This window comes from Amblyomma mixtum, chromosome 2, assembly GCF_055824585.1.
Source record: "Amblyomma mixtum isolate Tamu chromosome 2, ASM5582458v1, whole genome shotgun sequence".
In the NCBI taxonomy this organism is placed as follows: domain Eukaryota; kingdom Metazoa; phylum Arthropoda; class Arachnida; order Ixodida; family Ixodidae; genus Amblyomma; species Amblyomma mixtum.
In genome coordinates, this window is record NC_143013.1 from 34,451,258 (window position 1) to 34,477,818 (window position 26,561).

The window sequence follows — 26,561 nt, forward strand, 5'->3', positions numbered from 1 at the left end:
CTGCGTGGTCGTGGTTGGGTGACATTGTGCGGCATGGTGTGTGTCGTCTTCTCCAGCTTCGATCTTTTATTCCTTTCCTCGTGTTATATGTAACGCTTTGGATTTAATTTACTAATGATTACCTAGGCGAACATTATCTGCAATGCCTAAGAAGGGACGCAATCACAGAAAAAAAGCTAGACGACGATCTCGACATCCGCTGCGCGCTGAAGATGTGAGCGCGAATCTCTTGGAGTGGATGACCGCAAAAGGATTCAAGCTGCACAGGCAGCTGTGTGTGAGAGAATTCCCTGGTGAGGACTTTTTCAGTGTTAATGACTTGCCCTGGCACGAACACGAGTGATTGAAAACTGGATGACGCCTCATCGGTGACCACCGCTTGATCTCTCCCTTGATTTAACTTCCCAGTAAAAAGAGGCCAATTGGAAGTTCTAGAAACACTTCAGTTCTAATCCAGTTCGTTGCCTGGCCAACGTCTGGCTGATAACACAGGCAAAGTTTGCAGGAAGTTCAACTTCATTGCCTGGCAGCGATCACATGGTTGAGCTTTCAGAAGGGTAGTGGCAGCTGGTCACTGGCATTAAGAGGGATACTACTCATACAGTAGACACTCATTAGCAGGTTAGATTGGGCAGGCCGTGGTGAACTTGATAACATTCGTACCGACATCATGAAATGAGGCACACACATTGTTTTGGCCAAAGCTAAAAATCTTGGTCAGTGGGCATGAGCCCAGAATTATGACACTCAGGCCAGCAACACTGCATAACAGATTAAGTTTATCTAATGTGCGTTTTCCACTAATTCATTCGCTAGATAACTTGAATGACACTGAAGATTTGATGCTTTATTTTTTGCCCGAAAGTCGAAGCTGATGCTCTTACCTTCCACGTCAGACAACAAGCTCAAAGAAGTGCTTTAGCAGACTCCCACATAGGGCCAAGAGTTTAAAACTCTAACTGTGGGCTGAGCAGGTGAGGAGTTTTTTCCCAAATTTTCTGGTCAGTGACTTAATCAGCCCACCAGTGGAATAATATGTCCACTGTGGAGCTACTCTTGAGAGCAGCCAGTGATACGAAAATGATGGCAGTAGGTTTCTCAAGCTGGTGTTCTGGCTGAAGCCATATCTTCACTCCCAATTTCGTTTTTATCTTTCATGTTCCTGTTGTTTGTAGAAACTGGAAGGGGGCTTGCAACACAGCAGCATCTGAGTGCAGGAGAAACATTCCTAAGAGTGCCAACTTGGCTTTTAATGACCACCACAACAGCCCTCTCAGGCAGTTTGCACAGTTTTCTCATGAGGTAGGTGAAAACCTTCCCTTTATAATCTTAGCTCTTAACAACTGTGGATGGAGGCAAATTTACTCTATTTCAGACATCACCGGCAACTCACTCCCACTGAGGTGCTGACACTCTTTCTCATGAATGAGAAGCTCCGTGGCCTTGATTCGGAGTGGCGTTTCTTCATAGACAGCTTGCCAGCTGCCTACACAACTCCTGTGTTCCTTGGAAGCAGACTGCTTGCCAGACTTCCGGAGGCCATGTGTAGAAAGGCAGAAGCCCAAGTTTCTAGAATACGGAGCACGTTCATAAGGTTGCAGATTTTGTTAAAGCGAGCCTCGCTTGGTGATTCAAAACTTCTCGCTCTTTCTGAGAACTTCACATGGCGCCTTTTTGTTTGGGCTTGGACTGCAGTCAACACACGTTGCATCTTTAGCAAGCACAGAACTGGCCACTCACTTTGGGATGACGACTACTGTGCCCTTGCTCCATTCCTAGATTGCCTGAATCACCACTGGAAGGCTGATGTAAGTTCAGTGCAGTACTTCTTCTCATGAGTTATATACTTAATTCCTGAAACCTCATATTAGAGTTCTAGCCCTTAGGACTATGTAAACAGAACATTATATGTAAACAGCTATGAATCATTTGGCACATGAATATTAATTTTGAAATTTCTGCACGTAATGAACTTTTCTTACTTTCTTTACAATAAGTAAGCTTTCTTAAGCCTGGCCTTCATTTTTTGTTCGAGCTTTTGAGACATATCTTTTCCAATTCATTTTCTGTTGCAGGTGGAAACTGCTGTTGTGGGTTCCTACTTTGAAATAGTTACTAACAATAACTATGAGCCAAATGATCAAGTGTTTATTAGCTACGGCTCACATGACAATAAGAAGTTGTTACTGGAGTACGGCTTTGTCCTTGCAGACAATCCCAATGATGTGGTTGCTATCACAAATGGTAAGATATAGATTATGGTTATTAGGTTGTATGTGGCAAAGATTACTTGTTTGTGACAATGTCACTCATCTGATATGACACTATAACAAGTAAATAAAATAAGATGGAGATAAGCATACTGTGCCATAACTCTAATTTGAGCTAACTGCACATTTTGTAGGGCACCTGTACCAATTAAACTCACAGCAGAAGGACGTGGTCCTCCACTTTGCCTCAAAGCTCTCATTTCTGGAGGAAAAAGATATAATAAGGTACCAATTTTAATATTTCTCATTGTTGGCCTGCGAAATACATTTTGAATAATTATGAATGTACTATAATACCTGCGTCCAATTTCAGTGACACATGTGGCTTTACCGTCGATGGATTGACATGGAATGGGAAAATTGTTGTGCAGGTATTGTCTCATCCCAAGGCATCAAGGTGTGCATTAATGTGGTTAGACCACATATTTATTCTTTTGTTTTCACTGTTGACAGAACACCCAAGCACTGTATTTTCGCAAGTGCCTACAGCGCGTTCGCTATGTGCTGCAGTGTGAAGACTGCAAGAGAGCAAAATCATGTATTTGATGAGATGCACTGTGTTGCATGCCTTTTTCCCTTCAAGTCTGCGCTGCAAAATTCATGTTGCTAGAACGAGTTAACTATCTCAACTATTTTATTGACAAAACAGTGCCAAGCTACACATTTGCTGGGCATTGTTGGCAAAAATATGTACTTGAAGTACATGTGAGATTTGTGGCTCTGATGGAAGTTTGTAGCGAAAATATGAAAATAGCTTTTCAGTTCAGGGCTCATGTCATATCTGTTGCGCTTTCCAGATCGGAGTGGAACAGTTTGCTTTTCCAATGTAGTGAACAGGAGCTTGATGAGCAGCAAAGCCAGTTGGTGGTTGCTTTGATACAAGTCATGCTGTGCGACTACAGCGCTCCACTACCTGAAGGCAAAGACTGGTGCTCGCAGACAGTGGCAGCTTTCATCAAAGAAGAGACAAAGATTCTGAAGAGACAGCTTTATGTCTACACAAGAAAGACTCTTTCCTGTGCTTGAATGCATACAGCAAGATAGCACATAAAGAAAGTGGGGCACAAGTTTTCCACTGATCTCCAGTTAGTGTCCTGTGCGCTGCCCTGTCCCTGCAAACTTCCTACCTAGTCTTACCTGCTCATTTGGCTTTCTGCTGCCCCGCTGAATTTGCCTTCTCTTGGAACCCACTCCGTTTCCCTACTCGCCATCAGTTATCTACAGTATGCACTCTTTCCATATCCATTTCCTCGTATTTATTTCAGCTGGGATATCATTACTCCTGTTTGTTCCCTAGATGACTCTGCTTTCCTCCTGTCTCTTTATGTTACCCTTATCCTTTTCCTTTCCATAACTCGCTGCATTGTGCTCAATGTAATTTCCGCCTTTTTGTTAGTCTAAATTTCTACTTCATACGCAAGTACTGGTGAGATACCACAATGATACTTTCCTTTTTTCAGGTTTAGTTTCAAAGAATATCCTTTTTTGACTGCTAATGTCTTTCCATCAAGTTGAACAACAAATGTGTCATTCAGCTATGTTGTATTTGATTACACTGAAGGCACAGTGTATGGTGATTTTTCAAAAAATGTGCACTGCAACACCAATGTCTTTTCCAGCTAAACGCCCATTGTGGGTAATCACGAGTAATCATAGATCACAGATAGTGGCTATAAATTTGCTAGCTTATATTATTTCAAAAAAGATTTTGTTGCACTCAGTACCTCCACAAGAACTTGCTTCTATTATGAGAATCTTGTGTGAGGCTTTGAATTACTTACATGCCTTTGGCCTCCCAGTGATTAAAACAGGCTTACTTATAACAATTTGAAATGTTTTTTCAGAAAGTTCAAGCTTCCAGAAGGAATATGTCTGTGATCAGAGGTTCTTTGTTTTCTTCTTGCTAGAAAAGCTGACCGTAATGCTCAGCTAGAGCATGCATGCAGGGGTGCGAGAATCCACAATTCCTACACAAACAGTCTGCCACATTATTGGTATTAATATTTGCATTAATATGTGAAGTGACCCAGAGACCATCCTATCTACACAATGCATTTCTAGAGCTTCCTTCGTTGTTAAAAAAAATGGGGCCAAATGATGTTTTCTCATGCAATTTTTCTACTTAGCGAATATAGTCCCCTTCTCTTCCTTTTACATCTATGTCAGAGATGACTGAAAAATAGGGGTGTGCGAATATCAAATCGAATACGAATACTTGGTTCCGAATATCGAATCGAATATCGAATAATCAAGGACAGACGCATTTAACCACTACAAAACATGTATTTGAGCACCTAAGAACATCACAGTTCAACTATCAGTGCTGAAAAGTCTCGAACATTGTTCTTACAAGAGTGGAAATATCAGAGAAGATGGCTAGTACCATAAGGCTAGCTTGCCATAAGCACAAAAGCACGTTGCTGGGATGAAGATAAAAGGTTGTCGTGAAGGAAAACCGGCTGCTCCACATCGTCAGGCAGAAGTAGCTCCCTTCTAGCTGAAAGGACTTCTCCAGCCACAGAAAATTCCCTCTCAATTGGCACTGAACTGGCACGTATTGCGAGGTATTTCGTGCACAGCTCTGACTATACCAGCTCGCAGGTATAGCCACAAAGAAGCTCACCAGCGCAGTCAGCTACTGCATGGCCCAACGTTACGCATTGCTACGGGCGCCGCCATGTTGTTATGTCTCTGTCGATAAGACTTGCGGACCGCAATGAACGCCAGTACTCGCAATAGAATATTAGGCTAGATACGAATATTCGCGTCGTGTCGAATATTCGAAACAACACGAATACGTGGATTTCGAATCGAATACGAATACTAAAAATATAATATTCGAATTATATTCGAAAATTTCAAATATTCGCACACCCCTACTGAAAAAATAAAAACAGTTATGTGGAGTGTACAGGATCCAGAATATAGGAGTATTAATAGTTGTCTTGCGTGTGTAAAAAAACAAACTTAATTTGAAAGCATTACCCACTCAGTGCAAATTCCATGCTGCCAGTAAGATATCTTGTAAAGCTGCCAAATATTAATTTATAACTGGCCTTTCATTTTTATTGTTCCCCTGGCACAGTAACAGCTAAGAGTGGCATTTCATGTCATCCAATCATTAATCATTGAGCACATCCATAATCTGTAACCATTTGTTAGGACACTAACGGTACTATATTTCAACAAGTTAATGTTGACTGTTGTAATACACCACCTTCACTAAAATCTCCAGCTTTTGCAAAGGTGGTCCTTTGGCTATGCATGGAAGATGAATAAACAGCCAAGAAACGCTTGGCTGTGCCTGTTTCTTAGTCTTCTATAATGATTTTCAAGCAGCTTGTAACTTCCAGTCTTTGCAGTGGTGCCCAGGACGTAAACTTTTGCAGGGCACCGATGCTGAGCCAGTACGAATAAAATCATTCTTTTTTATTCCAGTACATATGATTGCAAACATAGGAACAAACGCAATACCTTATTGCATACACTGCCTTTCACATGTGAGCGAATGTGCACTGTGACCTCGTAAATGCGGAGCTTTATGTTGCACCGCAACAGCACTGTGGCCGCTTTGCTCAAAACAGTTTCAATTGAATTTATGGAATGTTTGAAAAGACCTGTGAGATGAGTGAAATAACGTCATACAACAAACTGAAAATTCACGTTATGTGAGGAGTGCGTTGTCTGACATGCACTCCTGCATATGACTATTATTATCCGCTGCGGAGTTTTCACCTCTGTTAGATTTCATACTATAGCCACACGATCGACGCCAGTGTCATTTTCATCAAATATCGCGTAATAGAAGTGCACAAATGCAAAGCGAAACTATGCAAGTTTGTCACAAAGGGCTTCATATAAAGCCATGCATGTAAAACAATCAGACACTTCAGACAGCCTAAGGCACAGTGGAGACAATATCACAGAGCGTTCTTTCCAAAGGCACAGCTGTGAGATTCAGGTAAACATCCGTACTGCTTCTATCTCCTGAGCATGTGAACAGAAGAGAATTGCCATGCACAAGTGCTTCTGTGAAAGAGGATTACCCTGCACAAGTGCTTGTCGGGCTTCACTAAAAGGAAAGTTCCTACAAGAGCCTGTCGGGAAGTGCCACAGAGATGGTCTTCGTCTTGACGCCGTGAGCTTCCAGGAATGGCAAGTAGGCTGCAACTACTTCCTTGGGAGCCTCGAGGTGCACGTAGTGGCCAATGTGTTCATGAAGAATGTGGATACTAGAGCCTGGAACCAGTTTCCTGAGAAAAGGTACCAGAAGTACAGCTCTAAGAAACAAATGGTTCAACACAGGAGGTAGAGAAATTCCAGATTTCTAAACTCAAAAGTCATTTTTTTCTGCCAACTTGTTTACATGCTCAAACAAATACTAAAGGCTTGAAGGCACATAACTACAGCTTGCTTTTTGAAATGAAAGTCAGCTAGGGGCTCATTAAGGTTTAATGAGCATACGACACCTGTCAACTATTGTAAGTACCGAAAAAGACAGAAACTTAAGACTCCTCCAGTGAGCTGTAAAAAAAGAGTCGATACATTGAGGGGAAAGAAACTTACCTGTAGTGTTCCTGGAATGGTGGCCGGTTGACTGGGTCAGCTGGGCCATAAATCATGTGCACTTAAAGAGGAAAAGAGAAAATTTGGTAACTAAAGACAGCTCTTAAATGGTAATTAGGAAGTCGACTTAATGATCCTCCGTGAATTACCTTTTGAAGCGGACTTTTGGAGTGCTCTGACCCACCTTTCTTCATTTTCAAACCTTTCATCAATGTAGGCCAACAGCCTAGAGATTAAAAGCAGAAATGAAAGTTGACAGCATAATGATTTTGCCTTCCGCGCAAGAATATTACCTTAGACCTGTGTCCCTTAAAACAAAAACTAAAATAATGTTTAGTGGCAGCTATTACCTCTCTCCTCTAAGCTAGCAATCTACACCAACCCAAGTCAAAAATTCTTGTGAATATTACTGCCAGTAAAGCGCCATCCAAGGGATATCAACATTTTTCAAAGTGGTGTTGATGGTCATTCAGAGGTGACAGCTCATGACAGCATTTGCTCTGCCCATGTCTCATAGTCTTAAACAAAATGCATCTCCTATCACAAATCCAGAAGCTCGGCATCCTTTAAAATTTACGAAGGGGGTTCTGCTACTGCATGCCTCTCAGTTCGTGGACCTCCCACAAGGGACACAGCGTGAACAATACTGTCCGGTGGTGTATCACAGCTCCTTGGGTTGCACAGCAATCATGAGGCGCAACATTTTTCGAAACTGTTTACTATGATGGGAATCACTTAAGGTCCTTTCCTTTTCCGTCACTTTTTCGATCCCCAAAAGTTCACCCTTCTTCTGATGCGACATATTCAGTGGTTTTGGAGTGACGTGCAGCTAAGGGCCAGATGGAGATACACTTTTGAGCCATCCACAGCATGACACTCAATCACCAGCAACATTCATCGTCATGAAAACCTCTGCGCATGTCTCACAGGATTTGTGATGACACAAGCTGCTCTACTCTGCGATGTATGCCTCTGACGCAGCTATTGTCCAACTGTGTTTTTTTTTAAAGCAAACTGCAGCCACTTCTAACCAATGGCACAAATGCAGTACAGAACATTAGTGCCAGAGTGGGGACCCATGCATTATTCTTTCTCTTTGCACTGATGAATAAAATATAGTAATGTTTGGCTGAAATGATCATGACTGCACACTCTAACCATTCATAATGTGTAAACCATGCCTGCCAAACTTTCAACATACAGATACCCTTGCTCTTCACTTTGAAAAGAAAAAAAATTGTGCTCATGTCACTCCTATAGCTGGCATAATGCATAGGTTGCATCAGAAGTTTGCAACACGTAGCCGAGTGACGTAAAGGTACTAGCATCTCGGGCATTGGAAATTAAGAGGCACAGTATGTTGGTGCAAATGCTGAATTGGAATGCTGCAATATGGACATAGTACACCACTTAACAAGGCCACAAGCCACTGCACTGCGTTGATGGAATAATGTTCCGCTTGCTCGTGGTGCCGCTTGGACACAAATAGCTGGCTGTATGAATAATAGCTTTCTGAAGTACCATAATGATACCCTGCTTCTGAACTTGGAAAGTACACCGAGCTATGTCACTAGTGTGGTTATCCACATATGCAAACACTTATTTTTGAGAAGCATGGCTCTTTTTTTGACGACTGCGATGATTTCTAGCATGTTTTATTTTGCAGCTATATCTCACTATAGACTTGTATATACCCTTTAACATAAACAAGCAATAATATGGGTACTTACAAGCCAAATACTCTGTAACCATCTTTAAGACGGGCTAAATGCCAGTAGTTGTGGATATCCGCCAATGTTGGTTTGGTGTTAGGGCCAAACACATCAGCAAGCCTGTTGAAAAGGGTGGAGTGCATTAAATTTTTTTAGCACACAGCAGAACCCAGCAGCAGTAAACCAGTCAGAACAAAGCAAAAGGCTCATCTCATTAGGCTGGAATCACCCACTGATGAATTTTAAAGCCGAGCACAAGGCTATCTGTTCATCAACAAATGAAATGGCTGGAATTCAGGAATGTTATTAAATGTTGCACTGAGGAAACCTGCCATAACAGAGTTTTACCTTAAAGATCCTCAGCATTCCCTCATAAACTATCCTAATCATGCTATCTGCACATATTAACTTGTCACACTATGTATGCAACTCGCTGGTCTGAACATGTCTTTAGGTTTGGCAGATGCCCTGAAGGGGTACTGCCAAGGCCAGTAGTAAATACTACAATGGTACTGCTCCACTGATTACGCTGCGTGGCACAGCCATAAGTTAAGATAACATAAGTTTAACGTAATACAAAAACTAAGAATTCTAGCAGGAGTGATGCTTTCATTCACTGTAAGCAGAGTCTCATTATGAAAATAAACATAACAACCTCCTGCTGTATATAAGTATATTTTCTTGACATCTACATGACGGCAGATTATAATGATCTAGTTTTAAAATAGGAAAAAAAGCTTACGCTATTCTGAACACCAAGTGGTTCATGAACCTTGATGCAACAACGCCGATGACAGGCAACCTCAAGATCTGAAAGACACGAATGAAATCATCAAATGTTGTTCTACTTGTACCCCCTTGATTTGTCATAATACAATATGTATACAGATTACCTTCTGGGACCATCTTGGATGATGATGCTGAGGTAAAATGCCTGTGCAGGAAAACAAGGCACACCACAGAAACATGCAAGCTCACGCGTGTGAATCTATAATGGTGCACAATGCAATAATGATGTAACATGCAGGGATAGCAGATACGTACCACCATTGAGCATGCAAACAGTCGCAATCTCAAAGGGCAGGACACCTTCACTAAAATGAAAAACCACAGCAGAACAGGCACACCACGTCAACTCAAGGTGCATTTTGGCATACGTCCAACATAGAAGGCTACAGAACCATAAGCAAAAAGCACTCTCCTAAAACATGCCACACACAGATACACAGATAAAAGGAGCCAACAGCTAAGGCATTTCACACCTGAGCTCTCCAGTTAAGAATGGTATTGAAGTACAGTTGAGCATTGACAATTTGAACAAGAAGGGGACCAAAAATTTGCTCGAATTATGCAGAGTTGAATTAGGAATTTTAATACACTTGATGGTGACAGGGCCAAAACAGTTCAAATATACTGGACGTTCAAATCAGCAAGAATTCACTGTAGTATGTATGTCGCAACTCAAGACACTCTCCCAAACAACAAGGAAATGTTCTACAAGGGAATAAACATTACTGTCCCCAAGTAAAACCAGAATTAAATGCTAACAGCCATCGGTTCTTTAGCAATGAGATGCATGATGACAGGAGGCACAGCAAAAGAAGCCACATAAAATTAATCCTTGAATTGGAAGCTGTCGTTCCTGCAATCATGATAGCTTACAAGGCCAGCAGCCTTGAGCCATAGAATAAGCCTTTAAAACTATGCCAGTAATGACCCACTAAACTTTGGATGCTCAGTAATTGCAGTGGTCATGCTCCAATGATATACTAATCACATATTTAGGTACTTATTAATCCCTAGTGCAATTCCATCAATGACATCAAAAATTCATTATTGGGGTTTGTTTCAGAACTAGTGCTCATAATTAGAGACCATTAACACTTCTAGTGTCACCGTTTATGATTATTTCTTTTTTTGATGATGCAGACAATGCACAAACACAACTGAATATGAATGCATCTATTATTTTTCATTATGTATGCCATTTTCATTCTCTTTGAGGTATGTTATTTATTTAATTCTGTTCTGTACTTAGCTGCATCTTGTTTCTCAATTTTTAGAGCTTTTTTTTATGCTTCACATTCTAAAAATGTGTTCCACTTTTATCATGCACAAACCATTCCATGCATGCAGCCCTGTACCTGTTTATTTTTTAGTTTTCTTGTTTTATTACTACAGTATCATCTCTATTGTTGTTTTTATCACTGCAACTCCCACATGTATCTACACAATTGCATGATAAATTGTTATTTGCCTGTTTGCCAGGCTCTTAGTATGAGAGCAGAAATACAGTATACAGAAAAAAAGAAAGCCTTGTACCAAGAGCTCAGCTTCAAGTAAACAGGTGCTGATAATTGTCAGGACAAACTATTTAACCAATCCAGGCCACCATTACTGCATATGCACCACACAGCCATATCGGTCGGCAATGCACCAAGGAAATTAAATTCACAAGGATGCAACAATCCATTAGCACCAAATGAACTGCACAGATATACAACACAGTAACTCCCTTACCTTCTTGAACAGCACATATTTATTTGTCACGTCTTGTTTAATAAACAATACATTGATCAACTTTGAAAACAGTGGCAGCTTTGAAGTTTTTAGCATTTTCTTCTTTCGTTATTTTGAGTATTTGCACTAAATGCTGGTATACTTATAAAGGTGCATGAGGATCTTGAGGGCCAAAGATATAATGACAGGCTACGCTGCGATGGGTATTACACGAAGATGTCAATAAAACTCCTTTTAGGTAATCATGATCACCATTTCTGTCTTTACCATTACATCGTGGTGGAGCAGCGCAAAGGACGGGACACAAGAAACAAGGAAGGACGTACACAGGCGCGTCCTTCCTTGTTTCTTGTGTCCCGTCCTTTGCGCTGCTCCACCACGATGCAACAGCACCAACTAGCCCAGCAACTTGCTCTTCTTTACCATTACCTCAGACATACTATAGACACTGACATAATGCAAGAACCACAGAACAAGGCAAGAACACAAATTTCATTTGTGTGACATTGTTATAGTTGGCGGGATGAGTTTTTCAGAAATCGTTGGCCATTCGTAAAAACTGCCCTAGCAAACATTAAGTTCTTTACAATATTTGTACCTTTCCTTTATCCACATCATGTCTGAAGAAAATATTTTCTCTACACAAGCGCAGAGTAGCAGGCCAAAAAATCAAGCCCTCGGGCTGATTTGTGCGACTCTTTCTGAAAATAAATTTTTTCCCTTTTGCACCCTTGCTTATATCAGTGAATACATGGCCATAACAGATAGAATGTGGGGTATGAGTAACTGAACTTACTCTTGTCTGGCAAGTAGCTCTTGGGTTACCGTGTCTCCTATGTCATGAGCTAAAATATGCACCTTGCTCAAGCCCAATTTCTTCACAAGAGTTTCTGTGATGTTGGCTTGTTCAAAAATGGAGTAAGTGTGAAACCTCTGAAACAAAAAAGAGTCAAGGCAATCATGTATCGCATTCCCCAGTTCACAAACATGTGGCCTCATGCATTTCAACATAAGGATGACCTGTTCTTAGCTGTTCACCTAGCGTTTTGGTATGTAGACATGTAAAGCATGTGGGCACAAGTGACTGCAACGCTAGTGCCTGCATTCCTAGTGATTCTATGGCATACTTGGTGCTCTTCAAGACTAAATGGAAACTGGTTAAGCTAGATAGCAGCACAAGCATTGGAGCTTATTTTGAACTCCTATAGCATGACCACCAGCCCAGTACCTAGTCATTAAAACAGAAAAAAAAAGGTCTCCAAAACTCCTCGTCAATTTTTTTTTAACTTATTAGGCTTTATGTTATAATTAGCGGTTATGCTTTTTGGTTTAGTGGTTTAAATCAAATTTTTCTGTTGATCTTCGGATCGTTTATTCTAACACATTCCAGCCTGTATGCTATGCAACTTGGAAACCTTTTTGTTTATTCTATTCCAACCCTGTAGCAGCCCGAAAGGGCTAACGGTAGTTTAAATGATTAAAAAAGTAATAATCAAATAAATAAATAAATAAAAAAGCCAAATTCAGTTTCAATCTAAAAAGATGTGTATCCATAGCATGTATGCCATAGCTAGCTGGGTATTGAATAGGAGTAACACTCAACCTAAGTAGAGCATAAAGTACACTAGCCAGAGGCATTGTGAGACCGTGGTGCCTTTGGCTTAAGTAGTGTATTCGTGCATTTTCAGGCATCGCTTCGCTACCTTAAACACCCCTGCAGACTCGGATACTCAACGTACCTCTTCGCCAACCACCATACGCTAGAGTAGCACTGTTCACTGTCACCACCTGCCTAGGGCAGTTAACCCTTTGTGGTGCAAATCGTCAAATTTAATCCACTTTTTAGGTTGACTGCCAGCACTTCTTCACAAGCAAAAGGTACATTTTAATCTATTTTTTACGGCGCTGCCAGCTTACGAATGAAAAGAAAGGCTTTCTTTTGTAGTTTCTAACGTTGTCATTTGATGAGAGCAGAATCAAGAGCAGTTGGAGTTAGCACAGCTCAAAGTATGGCATGTGCGATTTTTTGCCTGGCCGCCTTCGGTCCTGCTTCTCGCTGGTAAGCTTTATTACTTCCCATTTTTGACATCAATACCTCAACGTCCTAGAAAAAAAAGGATTACTGCTCTATGTTCTCTGGTACAGACCTACTGGATTTAAATGTGAATCGATGTATGCCAGCAGAGAACATACATGTGGTTTCGAGTGCTCCTGGGTCGCCAGCTAATCAATGGTAACGCATTCAGGCAGTGAAAAAATGTTGCCGTATTTAGGGGGAACAAAGCAGGGCTAACTGCCCTACTGTGGTCAACTTCTGCAGGCCATACAATACCACACTAATTGTAAGCTGTTCTCACAGCCTCTTCCAATTGCATGTTATGTGATCACATATACTTACTGGCTTGTCACTGAAGCCTAGTCCCAGAAAATCAAACAATACAATCCTTCCAAATATCTTTCTCAATGATGGCATGACAAGGTAATAGTCAAAGCTAGAAGTTGGAAAGCCATGAAGACACAGAAGCACGTCCTTGTTTTCGCCACTGCCTTTAACGTCTGCAAGAGGCAGAGATGGTGAAACGAAATTACAGGCCCGTACTAAAACACGAAGAAAAAGGAAACCTTTGTAACAGTACACGACAGAACATACAGCCAATTATTTCTGACAGTCTGATTACGATAAGAGGGCCAAAGAGCAAAAAACACGAAAGATCGACAAACATGTAGAACAGTCAGTTGCATGCTTGATGTTCAACAAAAAAAGGGCTTTCCTTATGGAGCAACCCTGATATGTTAAAGTGGTTAAAGCGTGGTCAATCAGGCATCACTCCAATTAGCATCATTAGGCATTAACCAATCAGTCATCAAACAATTGGCAATGAAACAATCAATCACTCGATCTCTCTCAGCTCGATTGCCGCCTTTCACGCCAATTACACTTCATTATACTACACTACTGAAGATATGAGCATAAAATAAAAAGAAAACAAGGCAAGACGGATGCCCGATAATCGGCCCAGGAAGCCGGAATCTGCTCCGAGCGTACTATGGGCGGGGTGATCAGGACAGTGAGCAAACACCGATGCATTTAGCAACCAGGCGTTGAATCATTTACCAAAGTTTGATAACAAACTTACCCTTGAAGAATATATCGTAGTCTTGAAACTTGAAGTACGACCCGCCGTCCTCTTTTTCCCATTGATACAGAAGAGGCGATTTCGGAGGAGTGGGATAAGTGTGAAAAATAGCAAACGCTGCGGCGCAGGCAGCGATCAGAACGCTAAAAAATGTGTTCATATCGACGCTGAGAGCGCGACTTCGATAAATTAGCGTGAAACAACTTTTCGCACGCTTAATTCGCAAGACGCCAGCGCGCTCACTTTCGCAAAACTAAGGACACTGCAACTTTTCTCACCAGTTTCATTCATTATTGATAGATGGCAGCACGTGCGCAGCAGCTTCTTAAGAACGCCGAAAGGCGGCCGGTAATGAGAACCCGCTCTCGCGAAACCGAAATCGAAATCGTCAATTATTGGAGCGATGGTTATTTAGAGCGTCGAGTTGAGCAAACGACGCCGACGACGCGGCAAGTTTTTGTCCGGAACGCTTCCCAACAGCGCACTAGCGTCCCGTGACTGCTTGCACCGAGTTTGCTAAACTACGCTCGTCTAGCGCCGCCCTTTTGTAGCTGGTGCAGCTCAAGCTGGTGATTGCTGCGCCCACACTCGCAACCTGCTGCTACTGTGGTCGCCGTGGTCGTTCTAAAGCAGAAGTGGTCGGTGGAAACTGTGGCGATGATCACTTTGCTGATATCCTAGCTGCGTCTCAGAGGGTGGCTTCTCGCGCACTGTATTATTTGTAGAAGTGACATGACTGTGTTCGAAGCCAGGTAACGACTGTGCGCATCGCGATGCTGAATAGGAAAGGCCTATTTTGGAAAACTGAAGCATACCACTATGGGTACTCGACGCCGTACCAGCTCTTTGACGCCGCTAAAGGTGTGTATCCCGCACGACATGTGTTTATTTCTCATTTCCGACGTGATGTGCTCTTGCGGTGCCACAGGACCTTTGCAAGCTGCCAGCAGACCGCACGAATGTGCGCGTCAAGGCGCAAAAGTCTCTAAAAATAAACCTCGCCCAATAATTTACACCAGCGAGGTGCCCCGCTGCCGCGCTGGTCACAGCGAGACGCGCGCTTGTGTCTCATTATTTACTAAGTTACGATCTTGTTCTTTTCCTTTGCAGGCAGCTTATCGTTCGTACAAAAACTGCGTCTTGAAGTCAAACTTCCCGTGCACAACGGCTGTGTAAGTGCCGCATCTTATAGTTCTCTGCTCGCTCTATTTCTGTGTCGTGAAAGGATGCTTTTCCATGATGAGCGGTGGGAAAAGGTATGTGACAAAATGATAAACATCTTTGCACGCCGAGGGCCATCTAAACTTCACATCGTAAATCAATACTACGAGATATGTCAGACCTCTAGCACTGGATATACAGTTGAACACAAAATTATCTGCGGATGCCGCGTGGACGCGTCCTGCACCTAGGAAAAGCCATATTTAAACTAAAGTGCAAATGTTTAGCAAAAGAATCTTCGTACGTCAATATGGTGTATATGTGCTGTTACGTGTTTTTTTTTTCCTGCGTGCAAGTAGAGCTGTGTTTGCAATGGTTTGAGTTACTTTCAGGCAGTAATACGGCTTATGTTCTGCAGTGTATATTTCTTTGCACAAGGTGTTGAGTTCTTGCATATGTTGTTTTTGGAATATCTAATGCTCTATGTATGCATATAGCATGTTCGGTATTGTTCTTATGTTCACCATGTTCAGATATGTAATGTCTTTGTGCAGTAGAGCACATTTTCCTGTGTTGTGTAATATTTTATGAAACTTATCTTTCATTATATATGGTCCCTGTATGTGCACTGAGGGTGACTGCCTGATGTTGGAATAGAATACTTTTTATTTGGCCATATTTGTACAGTATATGCCTGTAAGGTGAAGAAAAAGGACGCAGGCAATGCATTGCTCCTGATGAAGCCTTCACTTTGGCTTCTTATGCCACATGCGCATAAGGATATGACAGTACTTAATGCCTTACATTACACATATGTCACAATGACGATAACACCTTCAAGCCAGTCAAAAATTTTGCTTGATTATAAATAGTGCTCATAGGCACAGCATCTTGTCAGCGTTGTTCAAATGTACAATTAAAATTATCTTACAGAAAAACCGTTCTCCTTTACTGAGCGGTAAAAAAAATAGCCATAAACTCCTGTGACCCCGCAGGGCATCTGCAACAAGCAGATGATAGTGACACCATGGTTGCGACGCCATCAAAACAAACAGCACTCGGCCCTGATGAAATACATTACGAGATGCTGGCCCACCTGTCTGAAGCTGCAGTAGAGGCACTTGTGCAATTCTTCAACAAAATATGAAAATTGGTAAAAATACCGGAGGCTTGAAAAAAAGCGGTTATTGTGCCATTCCTGAAACCTGCAAGCTGCCAGCCTCCCCTGGTAGTTACAGGTCCACAGCACTCATGAGTTTCCTCGCGAAATCTTTCGAAGTATGTTGAATATTAGGTTAATGCTTATCCTTGAATCCTGTATAGTCGAAATTTCTGGAACCCTCCACTACGGTGTCCCTCATAGCCAAAGTTGCTTTGGGACGTTAAACCCCTATAAACGTATAAACCAAACCTTGAATCCTGTGAACTTCTGGACATCCACCAATGTAGATTCAAAAAAGGCATGTTGAACAACTGACCATCCCGTCCACCTTGAAAACATTACGAGAAGCGTGCACTCACAAACAACACTGTCTAGCAGTTTTTCTGGTATGGAGGAGGCTTTCAATACCACCTGGTTGTTTGGGGTTCTCCGTGACCTAGCAGACCTATGTATTCGTGGAAGGATATATATATAGCTTTTCGTTCCTGTCTATATATAGCTTTTCGTTCCTGTTGTCTTATTCGCGCAGTTTTACCTTTTATTGAAATGAACCAACTAGCCCGCAAGAACATTCTACTAAAGCATATTGCTTTATTCTTTCTTACAAGTGCAGAAAATCACGAAGTTAATCACAAAGATCACAAAAAAAGCATATATTTATTCATTGATGTACCTGTGAAATCTTAATGCATTTTGTAGCGGTAGTTGTATGAGGAAGTTTCTCTCTGGTAAAGGGCAGGGGTTAGGGGGGGGGGGGGGGGGTGCAGTTCAGCTATTGCTGGCACTTTTATCTACACTTCGAGGTAAAATAAAAAGTCTGGGCTTTTTTTTTTAATTTCTGATGAATATTTCTTTGTTTTCTGCGTGCCTTGTTTATGGTTTTCTTACTCCTTAAAACTGTGCTTTGCAGGTGAACACCATATGCTGGAATGATGCAGGCACATACTTGCTTTCGGGCTCTGACGATCAGCACCTGTGCATTACAAATGCACACACTCATGTGGTACGCTGTACACACAATATGCATAGTATACGATAGGTAAGGCGTAATGATAACAGCTTGCTGTGACAGAGCTTTTGTCCATTATGCAGATCCTGGCACAGATAAGAACTGGTCATACAGCAAACATCTTTAGTGCTAAGTTTCTTCCAAGCTCTGGAGATCGCTTGGTGAGTAAGGTTTCGATTATTCTGTTTGTCACCAATGTATGCACCTAATACATAATTTGGTGTATGGTGTATAAGTTGTGAGGTATTTAAAAGGATCGAGACATTAAAAATTTTTTTTTTGCATTTTTTTTAATGATATGCAAGACAGACCTGCTGCTGTGACTTTGGCGTTTGGCTGCTAATCTCAAGGTCGTGAGTTTGGTCAGGGCCACAGCAGCTGTATTTTGATGGAGGCAAAATACAAGAACATTTGTGTGCTGTGCAATTTCAGTGCACGTTAGAAAACTCGAGGTGGTCAAATTAATTTGGAGTCCACCACTACGGCGTCTCTTATAGCCTGTGTGTCACTTCAAGATGTTGAACTCTACAATTTACAATTTTTTTTATATGCAAGACATTAGTAAATGTAGATCTCCGTGTGGAATTTGCTTTTGTGTGACATATAATTTGTAATTGAATTTCTTCGCCCATGCAGGATTCAGTTTTAGCAGCTCTTAGGTGGTTGTGACATCACAAGTAGGCTTGAGGTTGTCTGAAGCATGCGAAAACTGGCATATAGTTGTTATTTACCTTGTTTTTTTTCTCTCATTTTTTAATAACTACAACTGTCATGTTTGCCTGCCACGATGTCCAGGATAATAGCACATACTAACAACTAAGGCGTACACCTCATGGATGTCTCGTATGCCTACTTATGGCGATACCGCCACCGTTCAATGGCTTGAATTGAAAATGAAAGTACATTGCAGAAGAAATTCAATTAGTAATTATTTACTGGGCGCAGGCATGATTCACACAATGGTCTATGTTTGCTAATGCCTTATGCACCATACCAAAAATAAATATATACAAGAAATTTGGCATCTCTACTCCTTTAGGTACCATCATGGCATGAGCTCTACAAACTTCAGTGGGACAGGAATGCAGGGATATAAGTGGCTATAATTTTCATTTTTCACTCTGTGGCTTTGCTACAAGGTGTCTCGTGGCTGAGGTGGTCTGTGTACCGAGTACACAGACTACGTTTGGATGGGGATCAGATACAAAAACAACTCATAAAATTTCAGCGTGCATTAAAAGCCTCTTGTGGTTGAAATTATGCCAGGACTTTCCACTGCAGCATTGCTTATGGCCCCCTTGTGTAGTACCAGGGTGTAAAAATAAGGCAATTCCCCCCTCACCCCCCCCCCCCCCCCCCCCCTTACCCCCCTAAGTATACCCTTTGTTGAATTACAACTTGCGTAAAAAGCCACACATCAGCATATGCTACAACTTATCGTTATCATCAGCACCATTGTCATTATCACCCTTACTTTGTCCACTGCAAGACAAAGGTCTCTCATATATCCGTTCATTTAACCCCGTCCTGTGCCATCTGAGGCCATCTTATCCCGCATATTTCTAAATTCAACTGCCCACCTGACTTCCTGCCACCCCCTGCTACGCTTGTCTTTTCTTTTATGCAAGTCATTCTTTCCAAATGCCACAGTCCCCTGAGATATGCTCTGTAATGACGCAGCTTCACATGTGCATTATAAAACATTCTGTGAAAAACTGCACATGCATTTTTTTTTTGTAATTTCGACCCTTTCTGCACTCTTTTTATCAAGTTTTGTTTCCTTTTTTTTCTTTCTGCATATTTGATCACCATTGTGAAATAGTGCAAAAATTTGGTGTGCTTTGGTTTCCCTATCGTGTTTTGTTCTCCCATAGTCTTATCGCATATTGCTGTTCTGAACCAGTTTGTCCCCCTTATGTAATGATGCTTACAGGCATGAAAGGAAATGGTAAATAAAATGAAATGAACTTTCAGGTGGTCTCGTGCTCTGGAGATGGGGCTATCCTCTTCTCGGATGTGGAGCGCCCCGAAACAAGCTTGCGCAACCTGTTCAACTGCCACTTTGGCACTGCGTACGAGATCGCCACCGTTCCCAATGACCCCCACAGCTTTCTCTCTTGCGGCGAAGATGGCACAGTGCGCTGGTTTGACCTGCGCACCAAGACGAGCTGCTCTGCCGACGACTGCTCTGAGGTTGGTGCCTGAAATGTATGCTAACATGCTAACAAGCAGTATGACTAGCTGGGCAAGCTGCAGAAAGCTGAAGCTCTTGGGGGAAAAATAAAAGGCGGCAGGTCACAAAGGGAAAAAATACACTTGGAGGGAGTAACTTGTCCAGAAGAGCAAGTTGCTGGGCTAGTTGGTGCTGTTGCTGTTGCACCTGTACGCCGCACCGCCACCTTTCTTCGAACCCATGGACTTTTCTTGGTGCCCTCTGACAAAGAAGGGGGCTTCACAGTGCTCACCACAGGCGAGTACAACTCGAGAGCCATCTCTGCCTTGGAGTCAACTTTCCACAGGAAGGACACCGTGAACCTTTCCAAGGTAAAAAGCCAAGCCTTGCGCCTATGCAAGACCGCAAAACTTGACGCGCTAGCCCGTAACCTGAAGTCAACCAACCGTTTAACAGGAAATGTCTTTTTTTCTGCCAAGACACACAAACCAGGTTATCCGTTTAGGGTCATTGTTTCCGAGCAAGAATCCTGGCAGAAGCAACTCGCCACCTTCATTAAAGACAATCTAAAACTTTTAGTGATTGACGACCCTTTTGTGGTTGATAGCTCAGAACAGATCATCACTTTTTTAACCTCGTCTCATCACCAAGATCTTAAAGGATTCTCCGTCGATATCAAAGACTTGTACTATTCGTTGCCGCACCAGGAACTAATGAGTTGTATAGAAGAAGCTATCGATAGCCATGGCACTGTTCGCTTCCAAAATCAAATAGGGCTTTCCGCGAGCGATTTTCTGCGAATCCTAGACTTTTATTTGAAATCTTCCTTTGTCACGTGGAACGAACAAACCTACATCCAGAAGAAAGGTGTATGCATAGGCTCATGCACAGCCCCTGTTCTTAGTGAACTCTTTCTGGCCCACTATGACAGACTGCTGCAGAAAAGAATCGGTAGTACCTGCGTTGTCAAAATCTTTCGATATGTAGACGACTATCTCGTCCTTTTAAAATGCAACAGTGAAGAATTCAAAATTGCAGCTCCCGAAGTTCAGTCCTTGTTTGACCAATGTTTGCATCCTCTCGTATTAACGTCTGAATTCCCAGAAGATAACAACATGCGGTTTCTTGACCTACGTCTTCATTTTTCTCCTGCGCATGCCTGCTGGTCATACGAACCCAGAGGTAAAAAGCCGCTCCTCTCATACGCGTCAGCACATTCGAAGTTGATAAAGCGAGGCATCATCAGCCTGTGCTTCCGCAACGCCCTTCAAAAAACCTGCGAACATCGGCTTCATGACTGTCTTCACGGGCAGGTGGGTCGGCTCCTCGCGGCGGGCTACCCTTTACCTCTCCTGATATCAGTTGCAGGCAGCATAAAGAAAAAACGTTTGCCCACCCGGAAGGAGGATTATCGCAGAAATGTTGTAGTTGTGCCCTATCTGCACAATGTTAGCCACGGTCTTAAGAAAGTTGGGAAACGCGCAGGCGTCGACGTGGTTTTTTCTGCGCCCAACAAGCTCGCCTCTCTCTGCAGGAGAGTTAACAACCAGCAAGTTCACCGTGGTTGTGGGCAAACGCACATCAATCCCCACGTTCCTTGTGCCTCCGGTGTTGTGTACTCTGTCCCCTTATCCTGCGGGAAGGAATACATTGGTCAAATGGGAAGATGCATCAATGTCAGACTTCAAGAACATAATAATAATGTAGGTAATATAGCCATCACTGGAAATCTGGCCAAGCACTGCAAAAAATGTGAAAGCAAAACCTGCGCCCCAATTTTTAACCAATGTACAATCATTGGGAAAGGACGAGATCGTACGTCGAGAGAAATAATTGAGGCTTGCAACATCCGTCGTGCAAAAGACCACTGTGTTAGTACGTCTTCCATTAGTTTATCTCAGAAAGAATTGGATTTTCTGAGAACAGCAGGGCATGGGTTGTGAATCTTGGCGTTTGTTTTTTATCCCTTCCTGTTCTTTAGTGTTTTTTCCCCCGGGTTTTTAATTGTGACATAGGGTTAGTTTTTTATTCGTCGCAGGCCTTTACTCCTCCTTTTAGTTGTTTCGTGCTTTTAGGCCCCCCTTTTTTTTTTTTTTGGCCTCTTTAAAAATTCATCTTCCGTGAGGCCTTAATGTGTTTGTTGATTGCCGGCCCTTCATACCTCCCAGCCTACCAGGTATTAACGTTTCTAAAGTGTTTTTTTAATGTTCTTAACGATTTTTGTTTTTTTTTAATGCCATCATTTCTGTTATTGATTATCTATAGCTTTTAGCCCCTTTTGGGCGACCTCATCTTTCTTTACCGATCATCCGTTTTTTTCGCGCCTTGGCCCTATACACCCTCCGCTTCTCTTTATCGTCTTTCACCGCCACCACTTTCACCAACATACTTTATCTACTGACGTGACTGTCTTCTGGATTCCGGTGACCGAGCAACCTTTTATCTATGTTCCACCCCCTCATGATTGCTATATATTCTCTGTATTTCGCAATAAAAATTCAGTTGATAGTCAGCGCCTGTGTACGTCCTTCTTTGTATCTTGTGTCCCATCCTTTGCGCTGCTCCACCACGGAGTAACTTGTGCCTGACACCGTGACTGAAACAGAGATCCTTGAATTTTTTTTTTTTGTCATCAGTGTTTGGTTGCTGTGTCCAACAAGATTGTGAGAATGAATCCTGGGCCATATGTACGGGAGGCGAAGTGCCGAACTCTGCGATGTCAGTGTGATGTTCCTCATAGCCCAAGTGCAGCTTTGGGGTGCCAACCCCAAACCGTACATACCCCAACAAACCGTGGCATATAGTTTTTCTGGTCACCTGCAGTTCTGCACTTGATCATTCTGCGGTGGTTTCGTGTGTTCAACTGACCAACCATAAGACCTGTAACTGTGGGGTCCATTAGAGGTCCGAAGTCACGGAAGGTATTGTCTAAGATAATTGCTTTTCGAAATTAGATAGAAGCAAGCGGAACAATTACGAATAAAAAAACTTTGCTCTAGCTGTCATCGGACATCGCATGAATGTTGTTTTTGGCTAGAACAGTGGGGCAGTTCAACATCTCGTCTGTGCTTGTTTTTGTTTACTGCAGGATGTCCTCATCAACTGCCATCGAGCCATCACTTCGATAGCTGTGAATCCATTGACTCCGTACCACCTAGCTGTTGGCTGCTCGGATTCCGCTGTCAGGGTGTTTGACAGACGCATGCTGGGTACACGAGCAACTGGTGAGTGCTTGATCGTGTGAGCTTTTTCCTTCTTTAGCTTTCTGGCATTGAGACAAACCTGGTGAGGCATATATGCTTGCATATATTAAACCTTGCTCAGTCTTTCTAAGTTAATGAGAGAGAGATCATAGCCATTTAAAAAAATAAATTATTGACAGCTACTCTTCTCACTGACTGTAAAATTGTCAGTATTCAAAGTGAAGAGTTTTTGCTGAATGTGCTATTGTTATCTTGATGAATGCTGCTATTCAGGTGTATTAAGGCTCAGGCTTTAGTTTAGGCTTTAAGCTGGATGGAGTTCAATGTCCTCAGACACACAAGTCTGCCTTAAATGCTTGAGAGACTCATTCAAAATTTTACAGGTAACTTCATGAGCAACAGCATGGACGCCATGACATCACGACTCACTGTTCCCGAATTCGAGGGTCGAAGCCACCGGATCACCTCCTTGACGTACAGCCCCAATGGGCAGGAAATGCTCGTCAGCTACTCTTCAGACTACATCTACCTGTTTGATGCAATGGTAGGTAGTGCATGCCTTTACTTTCACATTGCTGCTTGAAATAAGAATAGTAATTGATCCTGAGATGTCAGAATCTTCAGTGCAGCAGGTATACTGTGCATGACGATATGTCCCATTTTTTTATTCTGACAGTATAGTAAATATGGTTGTTTTCTAGTGTGCAGGTCATGAAATGTTTTAGTGGAGTAAGAAAGCGGTTCATCTTACCTGAAATGCATTTTCCACTGTCTCCATTTGTAAATGCTATATTTCTGCTTATTTGTGCGAGGGATGTCAGCTTTCTGCCTTTTGTATGCCCGTAGCTCATGTTAACATTTAATGAATGCACTGCCAATGTAATCCTGCCAATGTAATCATTGGGGACAGCACAGAAAAGTTAAGGAAAGCAGATGACAGCTGTTGTAAGCTAAAACCATCATCTGCTTGAAATCCCTTCACACCATTTTGGGATCTCAGAGGCGGCATCATTTCACATCTTTTGAGAATTTGATAGCAGGCTTAGCAGTAAAGTTGAGAAACGCATCATTCCATTTACGTCTCAAAAGAGCGAAGTTTTAGTGTGACTGATTGGGGTGCTATGCTAGTATATGCTAGTAGTATGCTAGTACATGGCATTTCTCTGCCTTTTCTTTTTTGTGTAGTAAACACATCTTCAACAGTGGTGCAGGTGCATATAGTTGCAATTCAGCGATGGTTTCTTTTTTTCTCTCAATGACATTAATCTTGACATTGAAAAGTTGCCATTTCAGCACACTGCATTAACATTCACTTTGTATGAATGCAGTGTTAGTTCGTTTTTTTTTTTTTGACAAGTGCGCACAGCTTCACCACACTTAACCGCATACTTTCCATGCAGGGAAGTGGGCAAGAGGAACCGAAGGCATACGGCGTGGAGGGAAAGAGCGGCAGTTCTACTGAGGTGATGTGGCTGCTATAAGCTCTGGGGAGGGTAGCCAGTGTAGTTTTATCTTCACTGGATTGTGAAGTTTTGGGGTAGCTGTGTCGCTGATAATCAAAATTAATTCCGGAAAAATGGCTTTGCGTTTGCATATCACCTTTAATCACGGTGCTATCATATGCACACGTTACTTGTTGTGTGTTGGTTTTGCTTACTGGTGGGATATAATACGCCAGAAATGGCTGCAGCTTATATATTTGGGACTCTTTGCGACAAACCGCGTCGTAATTGAGGTCCTAAAAGCAGTGTTTAGTCACGATGTGGACATATGAGGACTAGAAGGAAGTGGCGTAATTAATAATTTGGGAAAGTAGGAATTCCTTGCTTGCAACCATTGTATGCTGCTTACAAAGGTGAAAATTATAGTTTTCCTCTCACTGGATGATACTTCGTAACTGAAGGGGATATGCAGCACTATGCCTCCTGCATGCAGGTTTGAAAAGACAGATTTCAACAGTAATTTTAAAGTATACACGGGAAGTTTTTGGATTCTGTTTTTGTGGAAAATAGCATGCAGGACCTTGGCAACTATAAAACAGGAGATGATGTGCTTTAAGTAATTTAGTGCAACTCTGTTTTTTTAAAAGCCAAGAGTTTGTTTCCATGGGTTGCGATATAGAAGGTCACTAGTCACAAGCACTCGCAAAACAGTGACGCGTTCTCAGCTCCGCTGGCTACTTGAGCGCGCGATTTGTGGCAGTTCTGTGTTTCTGGTTTTCTATGTCACAGCCACCAGAAACTGAAATTGAAACTCATTAGAAAAGAGTGCTGCGATAAATTATTTTTTTGTAAACTAGAGCTTATCTTCTCCAATTCTGCCATTACAAATGCCCTGCACACCGTTACCAGCAACAACAAAAAATAAAAATCATAGAGGTTGAAACTTTGATGTCCCCTACTGCCTTAAGCTGAGCATGCAAACGAACAAAGAAGTAGGTGGATAGAAAACTTTCTCGATGTCGTCGTCCTCTCATCGGGTGTTAATGTGTTGTGAATGTTTAGGCCAAGCAGAAGGAATGCCACGTGTCAATGAAGCGCCTTCGGGTTCGTGGTGACTGGTCGGACACTGGGCCCAATGCCAGACCTGAGTGCGAAATGAGAGGTGAGCGGTGGTTCCCAGCCTTTTTCTCTTTGTCTCAGTTTGGGTGAGGAGAAGAAGGCGGCGACTGCTGTGGTATGCTGCAACGAGGGAATAATTATCATTAATTGTATGGTTTTGTTTCTAGAAATTTGCTCTGCCTTGGGGGAGCCCTGCAGACATGCTTTCCACATATATTTTGAGAGTTCTGAGCAGACATGCGCCGTGAGCAATGTTGCATTGTAGCATTTTGTCTTCTGACCATACAGTTGTGTGTTGTATGTAGTTTTAAAGGGACACTGAGGAGAGCACTATTAATATATTTTTTATAGCAAAATCCGATAGTTCGGCATGTCATGGCTTTGTTGCCACTTGGCCGGCAGCGAAAAATGCATTGATTTCTAAGAAATTTGGATTCGAAGTTGAAAAGGTTTTTCCCGCCGCTGTGATTCAAACTTGGGATTCGGCTATGACGACAGAGGACTAAGTGACGTGAAACATGACGTGACATGACGTGATGCAGACTCCGTGATTTCTGGCGGCCAGCAGTGCGGCCTAGCAGCAGCCGAAAAGAAAGCTACCGCCGGCCGCACGTTGAAGGCATCTATCGGCTATTGCGGCCGTCGCTACAGTCGCTTCGCTTACGTTTGCACCGGCGTTTTGCGAGCGTTACGATGGATCTCGTTCTCGAAGTCGTCAACGAAGTTCTCGCAAATAGACACCTTTAGCATACCGTGTACCTTGATACCGCTAGCGGAATACCGGGAGCCCGCCTAACGCCGGCGAGCAGGCGCTGATTGGTCCCGATGCTTCAGGCGAGCGCGTAGCTGCCCAGCACGTGGCGCCATCTGGCGACGTCAAGGAGATTTGCGCAAGCATTGGCTGCGCCTCAGTGATTTGTGCTTCTCGTGTCCTAGCGTTGCTAGAACCATTGGTTCTAGCAACACTGTTTTGTTATATGACGTCATGACGCTTGTACTTGCGAGTTTGGCCTGTGGCGGCGATACCTGTATTTTGGTTCTTGCTCTTTTCTACGTTACAAGAGCTTTGTTGTCAGTATGAGTGGCG

At 42.5% G+C, this 26,561-nt stretch overlaps 3 protein-coding genes across 4 annotated transcripts in view; 2 read left to right on the forward strand and 1 right to left on the reverse strand.

Annotated features, from left to right (window-relative positions):
• On the forward strand, window positions 1-5,702 carry LOC149358928 (SET domain-containing protein 4). 2 transcript variants are annotated; one of them, XM_089571119.1, is made up of 7 exons: window positions 1-293; window positions 1,176-1,302; window positions 1,376-1,808; window positions 2,076-2,244; window positions 2,405-2,495; window positions 2,584-2,667; window positions 3,068-5,702. In XM_089571119.1, the coding sequence occupies exons 1-7, from the start codon at window positions 143-145 to the stop codon at window positions 3,294-3,296; spliced, it is 1,284 nt and encodes a 427-aa protein (XP_089427245.1). In that variant the 5' UTR covers window positions 1-142; the 3' UTR covers window positions 3,297-5,702. The 2 variants fall into 2 exon arrangements, with proteins under 2 accessions (XP_089427245.1, XP_089427246.1); XM_089571120.1 differs by lacking the exon at window positions 1-293 and adding an exon at window positions 365-974.
• Window positions 5,685-14,681, reverse strand: LOC149358929 (mesoderm-specific transcript protein-like). Its single transcript, XM_089571121.1, has 10 exons — window positions 14,206-14,681; window positions 13,467-13,624; window positions 11,865-12,001; window positions 9,593-9,642; window positions 9,442-9,482; window positions 9,291-9,358; window positions 8,567-8,668; window positions 6,986-7,062; window positions 6,837-6,897; window positions 5,685-6,523 (listed from the first exon to the last, which is right to left on the reverse strand). Exons 1-10 carry the CDS (start codon window positions 14,363-14,365, stop codon window positions 6,358-6,360), a joined length of 1,020 nt encoding a protein of 339 aa, XP_089427247.1. The 5' UTR covers window positions 14,366-14,681; the 3' UTR covers window positions 5,685-6,357.
• LOC149358930 (DDB1- and CUL4-associated factor 6-like) overlaps window positions 14,539-26,561 on the forward strand; it is a 21,811-nt gene continuing 9,788 nt past the window's right edge. Inside the window, exons 1-9 of the mRNA XM_089571115.1 lie at window positions 14,539-15,066; window positions 15,316-15,377; window positions 17,439-17,531; window positions 17,621-17,698; window positions 19,512-19,730; window positions 22,799-22,934; window positions 23,297-23,457; window positions 24,314-24,376; window positions 25,418-25,517. Coding sequence (XP_089427241.1) covers window positions 14,979-15,066; window positions 15,316-15,377; window positions 17,439-17,531; window positions 17,621-17,698; window positions 19,512-19,730; window positions 22,799-22,934; window positions 23,297-23,457; window positions 24,314-24,376; window positions 25,418-25,517 — 1,000 coding nt within the window. The 5' untranslated portion in view covers window positions 14,539-14,978. The remainder of the gene's footprint in view (window positions 15,067-15,315; window positions 15,378-17,438; window positions 17,532-17,620; window positions 17,699-19,511; window positions 19,731-22,798; window positions 22,935-23,296; window positions 23,458-24,313; window positions 24,377-25,417; window positions 25,518-26,561) is intronic.

Coding starts and splice junctions, on each gene's coding strand:
- LOC149358928 (XM_089571119.1), top strand. CDS start 143: ATGCCTAAGAAGGGACGCAATCACAGAAAAAAAGCTAGACGACGATCT. Junction 2,245..2,404: donor TGTGGTTGCTATCACAAATG/GTAAGATATAGA, acceptor CACATTTTGTAG/GGCACCTGTACCAATTAAAC. Junction 2,496..2,583: donor GAGGAAAAAGATATAATAAG/GTACCAATTTTA, acceptor GTCCAATTTCAG/TGACACATGTGGCTTTACCG.
- LOC149358929 (XM_089571121.1), bottom strand. CDS start 14,365: ATGAACACATTTTTTAGCGTTCTGATCGCTGCCTGCGCCGCAGCGTTT. Junction 12,002..13,466: donor TAGGCTTCAGTGACAAGCCA/GTAAGTATATGT, acceptor TTTTTGTTTCAG/AGGTTTCACACTTACTCCAT. Junction 9,643..11,864: donor GAGCTACTTGCCAGACAAGA/GTAAGTTCAGTT, acceptor TTTTCATTTTAG/TGAAGGTGTCCTGCCCTTTG.